The 24,913-nt window shown below is 34.6% G+C and overlaps 1 protein-coding gene across 1 annotated transcript in view; it reads left to right on the top strand.

Annotated features, from left to right (window-relative positions):
* Positions 1 to 24,913, top strand: part of LOC105822942 (lipopolysaccharide-responsive and beige-like anchor protein) — a 587,311-nt gene that overhangs the window by 37,058 nt on the left and 525,340 nt on the right. The window contains exons 6-8 of the mRNA XM_012660015.1: positions 5,366 to 5,499; positions 19,686 to 19,764; positions 21,557 to 21,690. Of these exons, the coding sequence (XP_012515469.1) occupies positions 5,366 to 5,499; positions 19,686 to 19,764; positions 21,557 to 21,690 (347 nt within the window). The remainder of the gene's footprint in view (positions 1 to 5,365; positions 5,500 to 19,685; positions 19,765 to 21,556; positions 21,691 to 24,913) is intronic.

The following is a 24,913-nucleotide window of genomic DNA, read 5'->3' as shown; positions in this document are numbered from 1 at the left end:
TAACAATGGCTGTATTTGTATTTTGAGGGTGGGAAGAGGTATAAATGATCAGTGTTTTTTTGGTATATTCTTAATTTTTATAATCTGAATTTATGTTAATGTTGGACTGAGTATTTAGAAATATTTAAGTGGGGCTAGATTTTTAAATTTAATCTATCTTATAGTTGAAGAAAAGGATTTCCTTATTAATGGTCAAAATTTTATATATTATAGCATTTATTTCTTTTAAATAGTGTAGAAATTAAATCTATGCTTTACTGATGCCTTAAGTAAGTCGATTATGAACTTATTTAGGAAACTATGTTTAGGTCATACATTTTAAGGGGTTTCTTGAAATAGAAAAGAAAGGGTAATTTTGATGATAGCATTTTCCAGGATGTTCTGTGGAACTTAACATGTCTGGTATGTGTTAAATATATTATCTTATGGCAAGCAAACTGCTCTGTTTTTTACCCCTCTTTTTCTTAGCTAGAGACACCTTTTGAAAAACTTTCATGCAGTCATGTACTAGTGGAAGATCTTTGGGAATTTCAAAGCATCCCTCTGATCATGTATTTATCTCAGGAATGCTGTGTCAGAAATCACAACTCTCCTCATATCTTAAGAATTATCAACTTCCAAGCAATAGCTGGAAAGTTTAGAGTAACAGCTACATGAGTGAAACCTTGCTGAAAGACTGCCAGGTTGTGGGCTTTTGTGCACAGAAAGGTGTTTGTGTTCATTCCCATGCCAAAATTCTTGCTCTTATCTAATTTGAAGATCCTCTGTGGTGATTAGTGGATGTCAGGGACTTATCTTGATAAAGTTCAAGGGCTGGTCTGGCTTTTCAACTGGATCCTTAGGGACTAAAGTGGTAAGGTAAATGCTCTTTTCTCCTTTAGTGAATTATTTGCAAGTTAAATAAAATAGCATTTGTGTGAAGGTTTGTGACGTTTGAAACTGATATAATTCTGTAATGGACTGTCTGAACCTTACTGATCTTGAAGACATTGTTGCTATTTGCCTATTGTTAATAAATTAAAAGGAACCATCAAAAGAGAATAGTCTCCCTTGTTCAGGTAAAAAACCAAAACGGTGTTTTTACTTGTGATGTGTGGGACTTTAGGAAAATTACTTTTCTCATATGTAAAATGGGAATGATAATTTGTACTACTAACCTCATGGATTGTTACAAATATAAATGAGATAGTTTACATATTTTTTTAGCATAGTGCCTCACAGATATTAAGTATTCATTAAAGTTAGTGAGTCCATAAAGGAATGAACTACAATAAGTATAATTTTATCTCTTTAATATTTAGTTTTTAGTTGACAGCTTGAAAAACTAGCTTGCATAACTGGTTATTTACTTTCCAAATTCTTTATGCTAAAAAGTTTGAAGTACTTTCTGTTAAAATTCATGGCAGTTATAAAAAGTTCACATAATTGTTTCTTAAACATTAAAAAAGATTTCAATTTTTTTCTTAAGTAGAAACTTAAGCTGTAGCCTGAGAAAGGTGCCAGGAATATCCCCTAGAACATTGCCTAGGATGTAGGCTCTCGAAGTTTTGTCAAGTGGGTGTTGTATTTTCTTTGTGATTCTTATAAAATGATAATGTGAAATTCTTAGTTTCTGCATGATCACTCTTAAGGCCTGGTAAGTTAAAGTTCCTGGATTATTTTTGTAAACTAGGACATGCATTACTAAATTAGATTTACACTTATATACAGCAAGATAAACATGGTTGGAGTTAAACATCTCCTCTGTTGAAGATTTTAGTCATTTATATTGAAACTTTATAATAATAATGAAAATGGTTGGTAAAGAGTATGAAAATATCCCAAAATTTTCCTGCTGCCTAATGTCCTTTTAATTGAATCATTGCGATTTTAGGTTTTAGACAAACCTAGGTTGCAGGGCAATTCTTCCATTTATTTTGGTAAGTTACTTTACCTTTCTGAGCTTTACTTTTTAAATTTTTTAAATGGAAGTAATATCTACCTTAGGATTGTTTTGAGAATTGAATAATCATTCTTGGCATATTGTCAGTACTTAATAAATGATAGCTGCTGTTAGAATTTATAATTTCATATTACATAACAAGATTTTGTGGGAGCACAAAGAATAATACATTATGAACTTTGATTTGGGGAGCTTGGGGAGGCTTACCTTTGAGCAAGGTTTTGAAAGGTAAAAGGGAGGTTTGCTGTTAAGCAGGACTGAGAGGAAGACATCTCGGCTGAGGAAGAGAATATACAAAGGGTTGGAATTTTGAAATGATACAACATGCTTAGGGAACTATAAGACCATGTTACAGAAGTTTGTGAGGAATGCTGGGTTAAAAGTAAATTTATGTAGGAAGCCATACTTTAGATGTATTATTCCTGAGAATATGCCAAAGATCTTGAACAATAAATGTTTACTGAACTGAATAAAAGAATGGGTATTATTCATGGCTGAAAGCATTATTAACAGCAAGAGACTAAAGAATTAGAAATGAAGTCAAGTTCTTTTGCTGTGTTTAATTAACCATGTCTTCTTGCATAGATAGGGATTGTGCATATATGGAACATTTGCAATAAATTTTTTGTTACCAGATATATGAAAATGTTCAATCATATAGAGAAGTTGAAAGAATTGTGCAGTGAACACTCATAGACCCGTCATATAGATTCAAAAGTCCATTAGCCCTGTTTACTTCATCATGTAATAACTCTCTATATATCCATCAATCAATCTTATTTTTTGATGAATTTCAAAGTGAGTTATAGGCATCTGTTCACTCCTAAACACTTCAGCATGCAGCTCTCTAACTAGAGAACAATATGGTTTTTTAAGGTAAAATTTACATATAATGAAAAGGACAAGTCTTAAACACCATTTGGCACTTGTGTAACACAAAGTCCTCATCAAGATATCATCAGTCTTGAAAGTTTCCCCTTCTGAGCCAGTCCTCATCTCCATTTCCCAGAGGCAGTTACTATTCTGTTTTTTTCCTAGCATGGATTAGTTTTGCTTGTTTTAGAACTTCATGTAAAAAGAAACACAAAGCCTGTGTTCTTTAGTATAAGGTTTCATTCATTCAGCATAATGCTTTTGAGGTTTATTCATGTTGTTATGTTTATCAGTAGTCTGTTTCCTTTTATTGCTGAATAATATTTCATTGCGTAAGCATACTACTATTTTAAAAAGTTAATTTTTCTGCCTAAAGAACATTTGCTGTTTCCAGTTTGGGGCTATTATAAATAAAGCATGTGTGAACATTATTTTGCACATTTTTTGTGGACATACGTTTTCTTGGGGAAATTATCTAGGAGTCGAATTGTTGGGTCATAGGGTAGGTAGGTATATATCTTAAATTTTGATTATAGAAAAAGCAATTTCATTTTTCTAAATATTATTTTCTCTTGCTCCTGTCAGTTCTTACTTATTGTATGAACAAACTAGATTTTGCTGGTTCTTTCTTTTGTGAACAAATATGAACATACATTCTCCATATTTCTCCTTCCCTTCCCCTCAAAAAATAGGTTGCTAGAGGATAGAGATTTTCTTAAGCAATAGTTTATAAATGTTTCCCTAGAGTAGGAAGTATACAAATTACATGTATTGTTTTTTGAATGTACCACCAGCACACATGTACACACACACACACACAGACACACATAGGTCATATCTACTCCCCCGTAAGTCAATAATCTTCATCTGATATAAGCTGCCATGATTTAAGCACACCATTTTGGATTGGGGGCTCAGGTGGCTGTTGCTTCTATTTTTTAGTGTATAGTTAACATTGGCAGTCACCCTTATAATGATGTGACACCAGCTACCCGCAAGTACATTGAATAAGCTATGCCTAGCACAAGAGAACTTGATTTAATTGGCAACAGTGTTTGCCCTCACATGATAGGCACTGAAGTAAAACGGAACCTATTTTGCTTTGTGTTATCTCTTTTTGAAATAACAACAAAAATGTATTTTTAAAATATTTGAATTACATAATTTTTATTTTTGAATGCATTTATTGGGATCAAGTACCTAAGTAACTTTGTTTAGAAATTGAATACTTTAAAGCTATTATGGGAATACTTGCAGCTTGCAGTTACAGTATTGTCAACAAAAGATGTGATTAAATAAATTGAATGTTGAAGTCTTTAGGCTTATGGTTAACACCAGGTAATTAAAAGTAAGCACTGCTGTGGGAGTGCATTATATATCAGCTGTCCTCTTTACCTCATTGACTGGATTTTGCATGTTTATGGAGGTAAATTCAATTAAAAATGCCTTTTAAGTTATGCTTAACAAAGTCTTTTAGTTACTATTTTGGTATAAAGTATTACAGTTTAATTGAAATTGGCATATCATAAATACCTGTGTTTGAATAATACACAAGATGAACAACTTTGATTATTTGACATTTTTGCATCTACTGTTTATTCCTCCTATGCATTGTTTTTCCATATGATATTACTGAAGGATATACTCTCTGGGGTTTAAAAAAGAAAAACTTCAGTTGTATACATGTTAGCAAATTGTTTATATCTCCATTTTTTTTTTATTTTACCTTATAAGGTTTCTAAGGTTTTATGATTTCAAATTAGTAATGCTTTAAAATCCTTGTAGAAACATGGTGAGTTTTCTGCTTCAATTCTGAGGTTAAGAAAAAGTTACTTTTCTACTTGAGTGCCAACATTTCTTTTTTTATATACTTTTCATTATATTTTATTTGTTAGATAATTAAAGATGATTCTAAATTTAAAAAATACTGTAGTGAATATGTTTAAATGTTAAAATAAATTGTTCTATTTCCATAGGACATTGTTCTAAAAAAATTGAAACACAGATAATTATGAATAGCATTATAGATATTTCATGTTGGGAGAAAATTCTAAATTGTACATCCAAATAGAAATAAGAAAGAAAATAAGGGACTGGGCGTGGTGGCTCATGTCTGTAATCCCTGCCCTTTGGGTGGCTGTAGTGGGAGGATTGCTTAAGCCCAGGAATTTGAGATCTGCCTGGGCAATATAGTGAGACCCCATCTCTAAATAAAATAAAATAGAATAAAATAAAATAAAAAAGTAACCAGACATGGTGGTGTATGCATGTAGTCCTACCTACTAGAAAGGCTGAGGCAGGAGGATCACTTGAGTCCAGGAGTTCAAGTCTGCAGTGAGCTGTGATTGCACCATTGCATTCCAGTCTGGGTGACAGAATGAGATCCTATCTCAAAGCAAAACAAAACAAAACAAACAAACAAACAAACAAAACCCAAACCAGAATGAGTTAGCTACCTGGTTTCTATTTCAAAATTCAGAAATTCATGTAAGTAATGCAAGTGATCATTTGTGTTTTTCAATCTGTTTCTTTTTTTTTTTTTTATTACAGAAGTGTCATCATTGCAACAAAAAAATCAACAGTCTTACCTTCTACACTTACCACAAGTATACCTACCAACACTGTCAGTGTGGTTTCTTCAGTAGATTCAGCTCAAGCCTCAGATGTGGGAGGAGAATCACCAGGTGAGTTAGTTAAAATCAATGATTTCTACAAAAAAGTTTTTAGATCTAAAATTTTAGCAAAGTGTAGGATTTTGATAAAGTTAAGTTTTGTTGGGCACATTAGAAACCTTTGTGCTTTTATATTTTTATTTTCTGAATAAATTTGATTAAAATTAAATTAAGTCAGGGATTTCAGCATTTTCTCCACTGAAACCTGTTAGTGTGTGATGGATTAGTTGCTACTGGTTGGGTGGATTATAAAAATAGTTTTTTCCTTTCCCTGTACTTGAGAAGATGTATATAGATAGTGGTTTAAATAAGAAAGTCTTGATTGTATGTAGTCTTTTAATCTGGTTATTGATTGTCAAATGTTTATATAGTATGTACTACATTGTTTTCTTTTGCATATTTTTCTGAAATTAGAGGATTGGAAAGGGAATGCTACTCTGAAATACAGCATCATTCTGGTCATACTAGTTCAGCAACTCTAATGGCAATTTTATTTTTGTCCATCTCTTCTTTTACATTCCTTCCAAGTACAAAAGCATATGTACGGATGCAGGATCCTAATTCCCTATACGTTAATGGGAAGCTTGGTGGTGATATTAGGTAAACTTAAAAAAATGTGCCGTTTAAAATGACCAAGTTAGGCCGCCAGGCACAGTGGCTCACGCCTGTAGTCCTAGCACTCTGGGACGCCAAGGTGAGAAGATTGCTTGAGTTCATTAGCTCGGGACCAGCCTGAGCAAGAGTGAGACCCCGCCTCTACAAAAAATAGAAAAATTGGCTGGGCATCATGGTGCATGGCTGTGGTCCTAGCTACTCAGGAGGCTGAGGCAGGAGGATTGCTTGAGCCCAGGATTTTGAGGTTGCAGTGAGTTATAATGACACCACTGCACTCTAGCCCAGGTGACAGACGAAGACACTGTCTCAAAAAAAAGAAGTTAGGACACAGGGGATGTTATTTTGTATCAGTAGTATTTTTCCAGATCTTGTGCTGTTTCATAAAAAATTAATAAGGTTTTATTATTAATAATAAAAAGCAAAATAGGGTATCGTATCCCTAAAAGGATTCATGTGAGTCTAGAAAGAGATTAATGAAAAATTAAGGAATTTTGAAGGAAAGACTTGGTGGATTGTGTTAAGATCAGAAATAATGCTTTTATTTCTTCTTTTGGGACATCTCAGACAAGGTTTTACCTTCTATTCTGCTGTTCTACCTTTATTTGGCAAACTAGTATATTTTGGAGAGTTTTGCTCCAAACTTGATATTGCTATTTGTCAGTAGTTAGGGACTTTTCTTTTTCCTTGTTGTGTACTACATAATCATGTATCCCAGAAACAAATACTATGATTGTTTATTTCTTTTGTCTTCCTTGTTTTTTTCACTATTATTTCACTTGAGTTAACAAAAATAATTTTTTCCAAAGTTTAACTGTGATTAATTTCTTACAAATTTTATAGTGTTTAGTGATAAGACAAAATGTTCACAGTAGGTTAAGTAAAAAAAATGTTATATATAATTCTTTACACACCATATAATTATAACTATATAAGGTATATACTAGTTTACTGTGAAGTTACTTGATTATCTCTGTGTAGTTGGACTACTGGCAATTTTGATTTTCAAAATTTACTTTTAGTATCTTTTCCAAAATTTCATCAGTAGTCTTGTATTATTTTTATTCTTAGGAAAAAATAATTATTAGATCAGTTTTAGGTTTACAGAGAAACTACAGAGAGTTCTCATATACCTCCTCATCTCCTTCTCTCTGGTTTCCTCTGTTACTAATTTCTTGCAATAGTATGGTACATTTTTTTTTTCATCTGTGGCTTAGTGAGGAATACAGAGGAAAAAGTATAAAAGTCTATCAGATTTTTAATCTTCTTTATTGTTCCATTATACTCTTATTATTATTTTTTTAGAGACAGGATTTCACTGTGTCACCCAGACTGGAGTGCAGTGGTGCCATCATAACTCAGTTGCATTCTTGAACCCCTGGGCTTAAGTGATCCTCACACCTCAGCCTCCTGAGTAGCTAGGGCAACAGGCACGTGCTATCAGCTTGGCTATTTTTTTAATCTTTATTTTTTGTAAAGATGGGATCTCACTGTGTTGCTCAGACTGATCTCAAATTTTTGGACTCAAGTGGTCCTCCTGTGTCAGCCTCCCAGGGTGCTGGGATTACAGACAGCTACTGTGCCTGGCCTATTCCATTATACTCTGATGATTCTTTTTTCCTTTGGAAAAGAAATAATTTGGTAATCCATTTGGAGTTGGATATGCAGATTCCTGCTCCTCCATCCCCCTCCAAAGTCCTGTTTTAAAAAGTCAACTATGGTTTTTCTAGACTAGCCTCTTTTGGAAAAAAATACAATAGTTATTGATGTCTGTGAACCTTTTTCTTGCCATCTTTTTAACTCAGTGATAGTGAATTTCTCAGTAACTTCTCAGAGCAAATGCAATAATTTCAGCAGTTCAGAGTTAACTGAGTAGAATATTTTCCTCTTATTTTGAATATGCTGCTCTTGAATTTCAGTTTATGGGGCACAGTAAATAGGACACTTTTGCTTTTAAGTATATTCTTCAAAATTTAAATCATGGAGTTTTCAGAAGAGGTAAGTAGCAGAGAGAAAGCTGAGACATATGGGTGATATTTAACATGAAACAGTATTATACATTTCTTTTTGAAGCCATTGTACTTTTTCCAGTAAATCTATTGTAAAAAAAAAAAAGTACTAACCCTGAAAAACTGTGTGCAGAATTACAAAATAATTTGCTGTCGTGAAGACTATTGTATTTGTTGGTGAAATGTACAAAACCCTGTGTTATTGATCTAGCTTATAATATAACTTATTTCCCTATTATTTCAATTTTGTATAATGCATCATGGTGATGTTTCTCAAATAGTTACCAATTTTTTCCATTTTTAGGTGGAATTTTCAGTTATTTTCTATTCCTCCCTAAGCTCTCTCTTTTTTTTTTTTTTTAATAGTTTATTCCTTTTTCAATCATTCCAAGTCCTCTTTGTGATGATGGTCTTTGTTTTTATTATTTGTTTCGGTTTCCACATCCGATTTTTAGTTTCCTCATCCTCTTGCGCTATGCTCTTGTCACTATCATATGGTTTCTCCATTTCAATTTATTACTTCTATTCCATTCTGTTAATTGATGCCATGATAAGAAAATCTAACCTAATCTAGTGTTTTTAGTTTTCCTACTTCTTACTTTTACATGCTTTTGCTTACCATACTTGCCCTTGTACCTTGTTAAGTACTCTTTTCACTTGAAATTCAACCCCCCTTCCCCCAAATAAAGAGTTGTCTCTCCCTGGTCAATATTTTTAACTGATAGATTTTTGTTTTCTTTTTGCTGAGTCTCTAGATTTAAGTTATCTGCTATTTAAAAAACTGATAAATATACAGAGGGTCTCCAACTTTGCGATTTTTCAACTTTACAGTGGTGTGAAAGCAATACACATTCAGTGGAAACTGTACTTCAGGTACCTGTACAGCCATTCTGTTTTTCATTTCCAATAGAGTATTCAATAAATTACATGAGACATCCACCACCTTGTTATAAAATAGGCTTTATGTTAGATGATTTTGTTCAACTGTGTACTAATTTAATTGTTGTAAGCATGACTTATGATACAGATACTCCTTGGCTGACATAGGGCTGCATCATGATAAACCCGTTGTAAGTTGAAAATATCTTAAGTTGAAAATGCATTTAATGCATCTGTCCTACTGAACATCATAGTTTAGCCTAGCCTACCTTAAACATGCTCAGAGCACTTACTTTAGCCTGCAGTTGAGCAAAACCATCTGTTTTGTTTACTCTCATGATTGTGTGGCCGACTGGCTTCATAATACAAATTGCTAGTTTGGGAAAAGGTCAAAATTCAAGATTTGAATTACAGTTTCTACTGAATACACACTGCTTTTCCACTATTGTAAAGTCAAAAAATGTTGAACCATTATAAAGCGGGGATCATCTGAAATTTTCAACTTATGATTTATATAACCCTATTGTAAGTCAAGCAGCATCTGTATATGTAAATAAATGAATATATATTAAATAAATCAGTATTGAAGTTTATTTTCTTTCTCCTGTTTCAAGCAGGATTTGGGAAAAAAAATTGTGGATGAATTGATAGTTGTTGAAATTGTGTGCTGAGCAGGGCAGTTTATTCTTACAGATCTGGGTAAATTAGGTATTAGTCTTGGTTTGTTCTTGGATTATTTTCTTTATATAAAAGCACAGTTAATACCTGTCCCTATTGACCTAAGCCTTTGTGTCTTGTAATTACTACAATTCTGAATTTTTATAATTAGTCAGCAACAAAAAATGAACTGTTCAAATTCAATAACAGATTATTGGTTAGTACAGCATATTAGTGCAAATGGGAATTTCTTTGGAAGAAATCATGTGAATATAAAACATATGAGTTTCATAGCAGAAAAGTTTAGACTGTTTGGAAATTTTACTGTCAGAATGAGATTTCTAAATTTTACATGTGGTACAATCAAAGAGAAACTAAGATTGGATAGCTTCTGATCCCAGGAAAAGAATTAAAGCTTGTCAACTTTATGTGAGGTCAAAGTTTTTTCTATCAAAATATTATCGTGGAAGTAATTTTATAATTTAGCGCAACAATTGAGGATTTGCACAGTTGCATTTTGAAACAGTGTACATTATCAAAACTATAATTAGCACACAAAACTTTTTTAGTATACAAATTTCAAATTTCAGTTTGAATAGTATACCTTGGCATCTGTAGCATTTTATGCAGTAAAAAAACCATAGTCTAATAGCAACAATGGCAGCTCTTCCTTAATAAGTGGTAGAAGATATTCATCAAAGGATAAGGCATACCCTTTTGTATATGTATATTTTCAAAGAAAATAAAAAAGAAAACAGGATTTTAGTGAATATATCAAAATATTTAAATTTTATGTCAGCAAATTTTAAATTAAATTAAATTTTAAATCAGCAGAGATTTAATTTCCTCTGAATACAGTATCCCTTCTGTATTTTATGATGTCATTATTCCTTTTCAAATATGCTGTTTTTCGACCAAGCTACAAAACATAAATGATTAAACCAAAATTGAAGCTCTAGCTCAATAAAGGAACTAAGTATACTTTTCTTCAGTAATTTATATGCTGGGTGTTTGCTAATTTGCTAAATTTAGTAATTCTATTATTTACTACAATATTAGGCTCTATTCTGTTTATCAGAGCCATGCACATTACTAAGTTTTTTTAATATCGGGGAAATCTTTGAGTCATAATCTTCGCTTTATATAAGATTTTGGCCAAGAGGCTTATCTTTATTCAATCAGTAAAAGTTTCATTTATTTAATGAGCGAGCAAGAGAGAAATACACAAATACAATATAAGTGTTTAAGGATTAAAAATTGGCATTTGGTTTAATGATTCTTCATTTCAAGGGACATTAGTTATTTAGACCCTAAGGGACCTTGAATAAACAATTGGCAACTCCCTGGACAGAATGCTAGACAGATGATATATTTACATGTTCCTTTTTGTTCTTTTGAGTGTCTGGAAAACTGTCAGTTTGAAGGAGCCAGTTTATCAGTGCTAGGATAAGGAAAAGATAAGTCAGTATCATTCTACATGTTGGAAGTAGCTTCTGCATTTACATATGGTGATCATCTGTTGGAAATATTTGATGTTAAATTAATTTGAAACATTTTTCATGAATTTATGTTTTTGTCTGAGTTGAAAAAATTGCACAATGTATTTGGGAATTACATTTTTCTCTCTGGCAGGAATGAAGGACAACCTTATATGAAACTAGCAATATTTTTAGTTTATTCTTTCATGTGATTTATTTTCTTGTAATTATTGCTGGTTAATTTATTTATCCTTATTGGTAAGGTGTCTTCTTATGATTTAAAAAGACTACTTTTGGCTTTGGTAGTGACTCACACCTGTAATTCTAGCACTTTGGGAGGCGGAGAGGCCAGGAGTTCCAGGTTGCTTTGAGCTATGATGAGGCCACTGCACTCCAGCATGACAGAATAGACCCTATCTCAAAAAAAAAGAAAAAAAAAAAAAAGACTACTTTGTAAAAAATCTCTTTCTGCTATATTCTCTTCTAGGTTTAAAAATTGGCATTATTTCTAGGGTAGTATGAGGCAGTAATTTTTGTTATTGTCTTATTTATAGCCAAAGTGTTCCTTCTCTATTTCAAATTTTTAATGCATTTCATCTTGTTAAAATTAGTGTCAGCACAGTAAAAGCTAATTTTGTTTTACAACTACTGCCTAAAGCCTTATACAAACATTTTTTGGGGTATTCATTACTTTCATCTTTACTTTTAAGTAGATGGGGCTTTATGTGTTCCTTCGTATCAACTTCAGAAAAGCTCAAGAAAAACTATTAATAGTCCTTCTAGAGAAAATGTCTGATATATTCCAGTAAATGTAGTCTTTAAAAACTACCACCAATTAAAAAAATAAAGCTGAGAAATATTTAATTAGTCATGGGAAATAGAAGTCAGTGACCAACTGTGGTTTAATGATCACATTGCTATCAAGAATTTAGAAAATTGCATGTGTCATTTACTAAGTATAATAAAGCTATTGGGTCACTGAAGTACTTTACTGAGTATTGTGCATGAATGTAGGTAGATACTGGACCTGACTCTCAGAAATGCCAGATACTTAAGGGGGAAACTTTTTTTCAACTGCACCTTGTTTTGCCCTCTAATTTGAGATTTTATTGTGAAAAATGCAAAAATGGAAATATTTTTATGGTGAAATGGGAGTTGATGTGTGTACTTCAATAAATCATCAGCGTGAAGAAATGTGTGCTTTAGCTTCATTTGTAAATTACTCCTATGCATCCCGATCTTACTTGGTTAGAGTTTTCAGGTACAGTTAGCTCTCAGTTGAGCCAGGATGGTGGGGATGGTCTAAAGGTCAGTAAAACACAATTCCCAGTGAAAAGGAAAGTCAACTTTGATTATCAAGGGAAAGGGAAAGGAAGAATGTTGTGGAAAATAAAGCATAAAGAATAGTTAAGTTGATTTTGTACTAGGAATATGCTCACTCTAAGAGATGGGCTCGGTAATTATCCTGAGGTTAATTGTGGAAGATTGCTGCATTGCCCATTCTCCCAAAGAAACTAAGCCTGTGGAGGATCAAGTAGTCCAGATTTCTGAATTGTTATATTTGGCTGAGACTTGATAATCAGAACTGGTGATTATTGATCAAGTACTACCTAAAGACCAAGGATGTTTCAGGAAGGTCATGTTGCCCCAGATCTTTGCTTTTTCTTAATCAGTTAAATCCACAACCCCCCTGATTAGATCCTGGCTCTGCTTATCTATACCCAGAACTAACTTTATTTGCCTTGCCTAAAAAAGCAAGTTGAATTAAAATGCAAGATACCATGGAAGTGAGCTTGAGCATACTCTGGGAGTGGTGTGAGGTGGTGACAGGCTTTTAAGAAAAGTATTTTCCTCTAGAGGACAGTGACTAGATGTACCAAACATTTATGGCTAGTTTTTGTTTTATACCGATTTGGTAAATGAAAGTGGTAGAACTCCACTTTTTATAACAGTTAAATCTGGGATTAATTCTTTGTTTTCCTTAATTTTTTAAGTGAATTTTTAAAAAGATTCTTTATAAGCTTCATCTCATTTATCTATACTTCTATGTCACATGAATAACTGTTGATGAATTTGGGTGTGTTTTTAGCCTGAAATGAAGTACAGGCTAAAATGAAACATGATTACTTTCTTTAAATATTTTAAAGAAAGGAAGCTATCATACATTGTGCGTTTAATATGGCCCAGGCCCTTTCTAAGTACTTTAATTTAATTCTTAAATTAATAGTGAAGTAATCACTATTAATTTTATAGATGAGAAAACTAAAGCACAGAGAGCTTAAGTAACTTGCTCAAGGTCACATAATTGGTAAATGGCAGAGCCTGTATTCAAACTAGAGCTAACCCTTGATGCTTCTCAGAACATTTCAGTCTTATAACAAACCCTTAAGTATATAGTTATTATTAAAGAAACTTGCCTAATAGTGAGAGTTAGGATTCAATTTGAAATTGATTTGGTTGTTGTTGGTTGGTGAAGTGTTTTCTGTCAGTGTACAGCATCTTTTTTTTTAAAGTTTTTTTTTTTTTGAATTTTAGAGACAAGAGTCTCACTCTGTTACCCAAACTAGAGTGCAGTCACATGATCACCACTCCTGCAGCCTTGAACTCCTAGGCTAAAGTGATGCTCCTACCTCAGCCTCCCGACCTCCTGCCTCAGCCTCCCAAGTAGTTGGTACTGTAGACATGTGCCATCATGTCCGGCTAATTTTTTTTTTTTTTATACTTCACCCATTTAAAGTGTACGATTCAGTGGTTTCCAGTGTAGTTATGAGTTTATGCAATCAAGTTTAGAACATTTCCATCATCCCAACAAGCAACCCTGTGAACTAAAATAAAATCCTAAGGACCTCCCCCCAACCAGCTGACTGAATGGACCCCCTCTTGGCTAAGGGGATACCCTAAAACTGAGTTACTATGAGAAAGGAGGTCAGACATGCCTCATCCTGCCCTCCCTCCCTTCTTGGAGACATCCTTTATAACCCATGGACTGGCCTAAGGATATGCAAGACAAACCTGCAGATCCTCAGTTTACACACAAACGTATGGCAGGTATCTTATCTCTGATTAACAACTCCTTATCTTAAAATATTCCAAGCCTATAGACAAAGCTTCATTTCTTTAACCAATTACAAGTCAAAGAGTCTTTAAACCCAGCTATAACCTGTAAGCCCCCACCTTGAGATGTCCTGCCTTTTTAGGCCTAACCAATGTACCCCTTCCATGTATTGATTTACAACTTTATGTGTAATTCCTGTCTCCCTGAAATGTATAAAACCAAACTGTAACCCTACTGACACCACTTGCTCAAGGCTTCTTGGGCGTGGCCACAGTCCTCAAATTTGGCCCAGAATAACCGTCTTTAAATTATCATAAAGAGTTTGGCTTCTTTTCCGTTGACAGCCCAACCCTTTAGCAGTTACCCTCATCCCCCCTGCCCCTGGCAACCACTCATCTACTTTCTATCTCTCTGGAGTTGCCTGTTCTCGATGTTTCATATAAATGGAGCCACAGAGCCTGTGGCCTCTGCGTCTGGCTTCTCTCACGGTGCTATAGTGTGTCAGTGCTTCACTGCTTTTCAGGCCTGAACCATGCTTCTTGTCATACTGCAGTATGTCCCACTGTGTCTACTGTATGGATGTATGTTTTCTTCATCCATTCATGAGTTGATGTACCTTGAGGTTTTTTCCAGTTTTGGGCTATTATGAATAGTGCTGCTATGAACATTCACGTTCAAGTTTTTGTGAGGACGTTACGTTTTCATTTCTTTTAGGTATGCACCTAGGCTTAGAGTTGCTGTTTAACCTTTGGAAGAACTACCAGACTGGTTTCCAAAGCAGCTGCACTGTCTTACATTCCTGCCAGCAGCATGCAAGGGTTCCAAGTTCACCATGTTGTAACAGAGGGAATGGCTCGTAGTCTAGAAGAAAGTTTTGGTAGTGTTTCATTCTGGTTTGAACTGAATTATTTTCTTGAGAATACCCGTTTTGCTTTTTCATTTCATCTCCAGCCTGGCGTTTGCAGCATCTGGGCAAGATTCAAACGGAGGCCTCATCGTATGTGTCTAAATACTGTCGCTCAGTAGCTGTGCAGGTGCCGCATGGGGCCATCCGTGCGTGTCCGCCCGGCCAACCTCGGGGTGGCGGGACGGCGACCTCGGGGGGCCGCGGTTCCCCCGAGACGGGCCCCGCAGGCGGTCTCTCCATGTCCGGCTAATTTTTAAAAAATTTTTTTAGACATGAGGTCTTGCTATGTTGCCCAGGCTGGTCTTGAACTCCTGGGCTGAAGCCATCCTCCTGCCTCAGCCTCCCAAAGTGGTAGGATTACAGGTGTGAGCCATTGTGCCTGGCCTCATTTTGTAGTTTTCTTCCACAGATGTAAAATCAGCTATTTTTTTTCTTTTAGTGGAGAATAGTATTTAGACACCAAGACCTAGGTCTTAAGATGTTGCTTCTGGGTCCTCTTAGTGAACAGAGTTAGGGACTGTGTATGTGTGCATATATAAAGAAGTTTATATGTAAAAGCCTATAAAATAAATATTCTCCTTCACATATGTTATTTCCATCTCTCTATTGGAACCATGAATTCACAGAGATACCGTTAATTTCAAGCTGTTACTTTACAGTTCTTCTTAGTTTCTTCTTTCACTTAAATTCCCTCCTCACACTGTTTGAGCTCTAATAAGGTCTGGGCTAATGCAGCCTCCAACCTGAAGCAGATGTTTTCCTTGATCTGTTTCTAATTGCTTTCAGACTGAATAGTTCAAGAAGGTTTGGGAAAGAGGGCCTTTATTCTTTTTAAAGCATAGCATTCTTTTATTTTGGATGCAATGGGAAAATAACTGATAATAATTATGACTATTACAACTATTACAAGTCATGTTTACAGATTCTTAGAGTTCTGGGCTTTTAAATTTGATTATGTTTACTGCCACAATCTGAGTCTAGTTCGTTTGGGGGCAGGGTGATATAGGAGGTTTCCTGTGGCTTATGGCTTTGGAACCAAGCCACAGTAAGCCCCTTAATTCTTAGATATTCGTCTTTACCACAAGCAAATCATTAGCAACATGATACTCAGGCATTATGTTTAGATTATACAACTATTTTTCCTCTAGTTTATGTAATCTTGAGGATGTAGACTGGCACATTAGAGGGCTGCTTTTTTCCTTCCATTCTATTTTCATCATCTTTGTTTTCTGCATCCAAGATGGGCATTTCCTCTTCTCTCTCTCTCTTTCTGTCTATACCACTTTATCCCTTATAGATGCTTCCAGGATACCCATGCCTTAAGTTTGGAGAATCAACCAGAAACATCATGGTGCATAGATTCCAGGATCCTTTGAGCTCCTCCTTCCTCCTTGTTTATCAGCTTTGCATATTCTTTGTTTTATTTGCCTTAATTTATTTGCTACTTATTTGGTCTGTCCCTGTATAGAATTGGGATGGGATTTTAGTCTGTACTTACCCTAACTTGGTACTCTTTTATTAATAGAGTACTGCTTTCAGGAATTTGACTTCTTGTACTGCAGCTGCAAGCATGATTGTGTATGTCTCCTGCACCTACATACTCCATGTCTACAGGATACCATCCCAGTTAGATTCCAGTGATACTTATGGTCCCTGTGTCATAGAAGGGAATGTGATGCTGTATGTGTCCATTCTTCCTTCTTCTTCCTAATATTGGCCTTAGAAAGTAAATGGTCTGTTTCTTTAAGTCTGACTTCTAGTTTAAATTGAGTGATGTTCTATTCTTCTATATCTTGATTCTTAAACAGGGAGTTATTTCTTTCCTACTTTCTTAAGATTTTTAGAACTCTTCAGGCATCAGTAAATTATCTTCCAAATTAGCCTTCTAGATTCCTTCTTTCAAGACTTCTCATAATGTATGTTGTTTCTGTTTCTACACATTCTTTGTCATAATGTTTATTGTTTTTGTTCCTATACCTTCTTTGGCTCTATCAGGGTTAATTTCTTGGTGACTGTTTTTCTCTTGCTAGGTAAAATTTGTAAGCACAGTTATTTGATGAAAACATAAAGAAGATGACTCTTGTATAATAGAAAACAGTTTGAACATTTTATACTATAAGAGGATGAATTAGTCATTTAATAATATGGAGATACAAGAATATTTAAGGGTATCTGGGTACATTGATTGAAAAGAATGAAATAGGATCACATGGTGGAAATTGATTATACACAATAGTTTGAACAAAGATAGTGACATAAAATATTAGGTTATTATATATGAAATACCTCATTTCCTTAAGTACTAAGTTTGATAGTTGATATCTCTGACGTTTTAATTTGACATTTCTTGTTTTACTTTTACTGTGAAGGTACATCCTCAGTCCTTCAAACAAACATTTTGGCTTGTGATTATCTTTCCAAAAAATTTTTAAAGTGATTTTTGTGAAACCATGGATAAGTCAAAAAATTCATGTTATTTTCGAATATGAGTTCTGTCGTGGAAACAGTACAGTGCAGACAGCTCGAAATATCAACATAGTATTTGGGAGCTTGTTTGGAGGTTCTAGCAGGGGAGCACAGCTACTCGTATAGCCTTGATGGAAGCATGGTCCTTCTCTATCTGGGAAGGTTGTTCTCTTCGACTTAGCGCGCAGCTTTAGGGGAGACACGCGGAGTGGTGAGGGAGGAAGGGGATACCCGCCTAGCCAGTCAGGTCAGCCGAATCAACCCTGGTGATCAATGGGATGACACATGTTGCAGCCGGATCACCCTCACATCCTCAACAAAGTATCTGGGAAGGATGTGAGTAATTAATGCACGGTATGTTGATGGTTTGAGAAGGTCCATTCTGGTGATTTTAATTTTGAAAATGAGCCACATGGGTGACCTGAGACCAAGGTGGATAATGATGAGCTGAAAGCTGTAGTGGAAGCGAATCCATCTCAACCTACCTGTGAATTAGTAGCAAGGTTTGACATTACTATTCCAACAATGTTGGGCCATTTGAAACAAATTGGCAAAGTAAAAGAAGCTGGATAGATGGGTTCCACATGAATTAAATGAACATCATAAGAGAAATCATCTCGAAGCTCACCTTTCTTTGCTGTCAGGACATAAAGGTGAGCTATTTCTACACCATATTTTTACATGTAATGAAAAATGGATTCTTTTTGATAATTGCAAGCATTTGGCACAATGATTGGATAAGGATGAAGGGCCAAAACACAGTCCAAAACTGAATATTCATCCAAAAAAAAGCTAATGGTGTCTGTTTGGTGGTCCAGCGCTGGTATTATCTACTACAGCTTTATGAAACCTGGTCAATCTGTTACGGCGGATGTCTACTGCAGCCAATGGGATGAAATGATGAGGATGCTTGCTATTAAGCAGCCGAGATTGATCACTAGAGACAGGCCAATCCTCTTGCAAGACAGCACTTAACCACATGTCACACAAGCAATGCAGCTCAAACTGCAGAAGCTGGACTTGGAAACTCTCTGTCATCCTCTGTATTCACCAGACCTTGCACAAACCGACTCCCACTTCTTCCAGGCTTTGGATTGCTTCTTGCAAGGGAAAATAATTCTCAACAAGCTGTGGAGAACACCTTTCATGATTTTATCACCACTCCCAATCCAGGCATAAACAAGCTACAGTTAAGGTGGCAAAATGATGTTTACAGTTTAGGTACATACTTTGATTAATTGTACTGCTTCTTGTTTGAGATATAATAAACTACACTTTTGATTTGAAATCGGACATTTCATATTTAATGATCTAATAGTAGGAAATAGGGAAGTACAAACCATGTGGGAATATTGATCTACAAAAATGTAGGAATTAGGAATAATTAGAGGAATCATTTCTGCAATTAACATTGATTGAGGACCTTTTAATATGTCAGGTTCTTTAGTCTCCAGAGCTGGATGAAAAGATTAAGGCTCTGCTTTCAAAAAGTTTGGTATAGTAGTTACAAAAACATTTAAAAAACCAATTGAAATAAAGTATGACAAATGCAACATCAGGTTATGTACTGTAATTACAGTGAGGGCACAAATGAGAGAATGTAAATTCTGTTTGAATCATTTAAGTAAGGTTTCTCAGATGTCCTTTGGGTCATATTTACCAGACTAGACTCATGAGCAATCAGGGTATAGCAGAAGTCTTTGATGACTGAAAACTACCAGTTTTTATGGTAATGGAGGGATAACTGTTAAAGGCTAAATTTGGAATCAGCTCTGTCTATTTTGTTTGCTTTGTTTTAAAAAACTGCTTTTACTTGTAAATTTCTGTTGGCACTTGTTGCTAAGTAGAAGAAATTGTGAACCTTATTTAGTGAATCAGAATTTGCTTTTCTCTTACCTCTTCAGCCCATGGATAAAAAGATTGCTTGGAATGATAATTGAGCTTGTAACTGAGATTTTTATATGAAAGGATTCAAGAAAAATCTTGTTAATTGTTAGATTTTTAATGTTATCCAAATAGCAGTGGATGTTTAACAAATGCAATGTTTGTGTTGACTGGTATAAAGACATTCTTTTTGTTTAAATCCTTGTATCTAAAGACAGAAAATTCCTTACGTGTTTATTTTTCTTTTATAGGCAGTAGATCATCTAATGCAAAGTTGCCCTCAGTTCCAGCAGTTGGTTCAGTTTCTCAAGACCCGGTTTCAAATATGAGGTATTTAAGCTACTAACTTGGATATTGTAGTTTATACCTTTTGATGACTCTTTAAGCTATCTAGCTATATTCCCTCCCTCCCTCCCTTCCTCATATACAACATTTAGAAGCTTGGGAATATTTTATAAGTTCACTTTATTTTGAAAGTTTATGAGATGCAAAAGGTTAATGAGAAGTGACTATTTGTGGTAAAAATAATTGCTATGTGTGTAACAAATATTTTTGTAAGCTTATGGTTTATGTTTCAAATGATTGCAAATTGAAAGTTTAGGATTTGTTCCTCTTCTATGAAAATACTGTAATATTAATAAGTGACAGCCGGTTCACCAAAGCGACAATAATACTGAATTATAGATAGGTTTTTACTGTCACTTACTTTGTTTAATGGGCAATATGCATTTCAAACTTTAATTTGGAATGCTGTGAATGTATTTTCCACTACTGGAGGCTTAGTGGCCAGAGAGTTCTTGATTTTGCTTACTACAATTGGAAAATCCATAGCACTCTACAAATGTTGGCACTGGGTGCTTTGAGTGTAGGCTCCTATTTGTGATATCATCCAGGATAAAAAGTTCTATGGGGTATATAGAGGGAAATAGTATCTAGGGTAGTATCTGTGAGGAGATGGTTATTGACAGCAGAAACTTAAGTAAGTTTGTGTTGATCATTTCAGTAGCAACTGCTTTCTTGGTTGTGTGAATTTGAAGTACTCCTGGTGCAAATAGTAGATAAGTAGTGGCTCTTTGTGTATATGTGATTTGTAAGTTAGAAACTAAAGCCGTGGATGCCTCTGAACTTCCTGAAATGCAGGGGACTCTTTTTTTAAACTTCTTAAATATATGTCTGTATGTTTTTATGAATATAGGTACATATAGTCACAAAGACTTATCTTAATATGTAAACTGAGATAAGTGTAAGTGTGCCTATAAAGTATATTATTTTCAAATAAAAAATAGTTCAGATTAAATTAGAAAAGAATTATTGTCTTCAGTAAAAAAGAACTGTTTCTTGCAGTTTATGAGTATTTTTTGATACTGTACTATATGCTGAAGCTGAGAACTGAAAAATGAAGACATGGTTCTTGAACTCAAAGTGCTGATGGTTTAGTGCTAAACAGACAAATTTGATGAAGATTTGATAGAAGTTTTTTGGGTTTTTTTAGTTATTTGTTTTTGGTCTTTTTTTTAAGAGTCAAGGTCTTGCTCTGTCACCCAGGCTGGAGTGCATTGATACGATCATAGCTCATGGTAACCGCAAACTACTGGGCTCAAATGATCCTCCTGCCTCAGCCTCCCAATTAGCTAGGACTTCAGGTGTGAGCCACCACACCTGGCTAATAAAAAACATTTTTTTTTGTAGGGATGGGTTATCACTGTTTAGCTCAGGCTGATCTCAAACTTCTGGCCTCAGGTGATCCTCCCGCTTTGGCCTCTGGAAATGCTGAGATTATAGGTGTGAGCCACCATCCTGGGCCAATAGAGTTTCTTTAGATTCTTATAATGGGGCTAAAAAGGAAGTGCTTTAAACTGGCCAGTTAAGACTTCCAATAAGAACTGATGCTTGGAGTGGTTGTTAAGCAGCTGTTTGTCAGGGCTGAGGATGGCAAGATAGATCAGGATAAAAATGAGTATTCCAAGCAGGACTGCTATGCATAGCAGTAATGCCTCTTAAGGTAATTTTAAAAGAAATTTCACATAAATTTATATTTCGATGGACATACATGCTTCATTTTAAAAAGTAGAAAATTGATAAATTCTATTGAAGTTCAGGTAACTTAACATCTTTTCATTAGTATTACAGAGAGGCTTGAACATGCTTTGGAAAAGGCAGCTCCTCTTCTACGAGAGATTTTTGTGGATTTTGCACCTTTTCTTTCTCGGACACTTTTGGGTAGCCATGGACAAGAACTGCTTATAGAAGGAACAAGTAAGTGATTTTTCTTTATTTCATTTGGAAATATTTTACATTTGAAGGTTAAAAACTTAAATGGACAACAGGAGATACATGGAGTTTCATTGTTTTTTTAGCCTTTGACAAGGCTTCTCACAGAGTCTGTATCTTTTGAAAAATATATCACGTCTCTGTTATATTCTAATCTGGTCAAGATTTTTATCAGTGATTTGGATGAAGTAGAAAATTATGTGTTGAAACAAAGAATCAAGCGGTTTCCTTTTTTTGACACATTAAAATTAACTATTTGTTTACAGAATTGGAGAGACTAGTGTCATGGTGTTTTATTTGAACCTAAAGTCCATATAAATAACAGTATATTGCCACGTCAAGAAAACAAGGAATACATTATTAGTCTTTATTAGTAGAATTCTGTTTTACAAATAAGTGGAGATAACAGCATTGTGCTCTATCCTGCTTACATCATACATAGATTACTGGTTCTCTTCTAGGTAGTGTACTTTGAGATTGTGTTAAAGTAGATAGCATGCAGAAGTAGATTGCTGAGGGGATTGGAAACCATGCTATTAATATTTATGGAATGGATAAGGAATAATGGGACTTTTTATTTTTTGCATGGGGCATTTGCCCTGTAGCAAGTATCTTCAGATATTAGAGAGGGCGTCTTAACCAAGTGAAAGTAGACTTACCCTGAATTTCCTCAGGGAGCAGATATCAGTTCAGTAGAGAATAATGTTTCAAACAATTAATTCTGTTTAACAGTTTAGCAGACTGATTTCAAAATACTAGTCTTCATCCCCATAACTAAGATTTTTTAAAGGAGAAGCTAGAAGGCTTTCAATAATGATATAAAATTAATTTTTGTTTTCAAAAATATTTGGACCAAGTGATTGCTAAATCTGGCTTGTCTTTATCCATGGTTGATGGTTTAAGTCAGGATAAGATATTCTCGTTAAGCTGAAAAATCATGGGAAATCACTTTCATCTGTACACCAGTGTCTTTATCAACTTACAGCTTTAGTTATCATCATTTTTTGTTGGCTAACAGCAGCAGATCTAGGTTGCATGCTCCTTATGAGAATCTAATGCCTGATGATCTAAGGTGGAGCTGAGGCAGTGATGCTAGTGCTGGGGAGCAGCTGCAAATACAGATTATCATTAGCAGAGAGATTTGACTGCACAATAAATGTAATGTGCTTGAATCACCCTGAAACCATCTCCCACTCCCCCACCCTAACCTTGGAAAAATTTGTCTTCGGTGAAACCTGTCCCCGGTGCCAGAAAGTTTGGGGACCGCTGGACTAAATAGTCCGTGAAGTAATGAAGGACTTTTATTTATGAAGTAATAAAATGTGAAAAGAATTGAATTAGGAGCTGGGCACAGTGGCTGAAGCATGTAATCCCAGTTACTCCAGAGGCTAAAGTGGGAGTATTACTTGAGGCCAGGAGTTTGAGACCAGGCTGGGAAACATACTGAGACCCTGTCTCTACAAAAATTTTAAAAAATTAGCTGGGTATGGCTGTGCACACCTGTAGTCCCAGTTACTCAGAAGGCTGAGGCTGGAGGATCACTTGATCCCAGGAGTTCGAGGCTGCAGTGAGTTATGATCGTGCCACTGCACCACAGCCTGGGCAACAGGACGAGACCCCATTTCTATAAAAAAAAAAAAAAGTTTTTTTTAATTAACAAAAAACAATTGATTTTAAAAAAATCAAACAGTCTATATTATAGGGCTTTTTATTAATTTATGTTTCACATATCAAACATTTATTTTTTCAAGTGGTGTGACAACTTATGAAGTATAACTTAATGGCCATAAAAAAGTGAGTAAAATGTATTTATTATTTATAGACTTTCAGTGTAGCAAGACATTGATGCTTATTAGTTGATCTTTGGATTTTATGGTAGATATAGCAACATAGGATAATATTAGATATCCAGAAGTATTAGAAATTAATAATTCTAGATCCTTAAAATTTAATTTGGAATCAATTTTTTACTGGTAAATTCTGATAAAATGGTAAGAAGAAGATGTAAGTGTTGTTTATTTATCAACTTGATCCTACTCACTGGATTGTGTTTATAAAAATAACATACAAATCTGAGTTCTTATGAAACTTATGTATGTTTTTTAAGTTGTGAGGAATATTTTGGGTTGTGGTTTTATGCAACATAAAACAGAAAGGTTTTGAGAGGATATACTACTGTATAAGCAGCATAATACTATACAAAAAGCATTGATATAAAAGGTGGGAGACCTTGGTTTTAATTCTGTTCTTGCTAGTGACTGTGTCATCAGGCATTGAAATGCTTATTAATTTTTTAAAAATTCTGATGAGTTTTAAAAAATATTTTAAAATATTTTTATGAAAATTTTAAATATTAACAAAAGTAGGAAGTACAGTATCCCTGAATTTATTACCAGCTGTCCAAACCATCTTCATTTTTCCATAATTATTTGCCACTTCTACCTCCCTTTGTTTGCTTTTGTATTTTAAACAATCTGAGACATCATGTCATTTAAACCCTGAATACTTAATAACACACACAAAGAAAACATTTTCTTATGTAATCACAATGCCATTGTTACACCTAATGATATTAACAGTAGTTTTTAATATCACCTAATATCCAGCCTATATTTATCTATAAAACATCTTTATATAGTTGTTTCTTCCAATTAAGATGCAAACAAAATTCACTTATTGCATGTGGTTAGGTCTCTTAAGCCTCTTATAAGTCCTTATTAATCTAAAATAGTTTCCTCCATTCTCCCTCTGTTTCCATGCTATTGTTTCATTGAAGAAATCTGGTTGGTTATTCTGTAGAATGTTACATATTTTGGGACTCCGTAGCTATTGCTCTTTTGTAATGTCATTTAACAGTTCCTCTATCTTATATATTTTCTGAGGACTTGAAGTTAAATCTAAGTTTAATTAGATGTAAAATTTCATATTGCATCATACTTGGAGTCACATATTGTCTAATTATCTCAATTTTAGTAGTGTTAATCCTCTTTTTCAAGTAGTTATAACCTTTTGTAAGGATTGATATTTTATTACTTTTATTTTATTTTGTTTTTTTTTATATGTGTATGACAGGGTCTCCCTCTGTTTCCTGGGCTAGAGTGCTGTGGTGTCAGCCTAGCTCACAGCAACCTCAAACTCCTGGGCTCAAGCAATCCTCCCGCTTCAGCCTCCCAAGAAGCTGGGACTACAGGCGCGTGCCACCATGCCT

Source organism: Propithecus coquereli, unplaced genomic scaffold, assembly GCF_000956105.1.
Source record: "Propithecus coquereli isolate 6110/MARCELLA unplaced genomic scaffold, Pcoq_1.0 Scaffold65, whole genome shotgun sequence".
In the NCBI taxonomy this organism is placed as follows: domain Eukaryota; kingdom Metazoa; phylum Chordata; class Mammalia; order Primates; family Indriidae; genus Propithecus; species Propithecus coquereli.
This window is presented reverse-complemented; position numbering and strand designations above follow the sequence as displayed.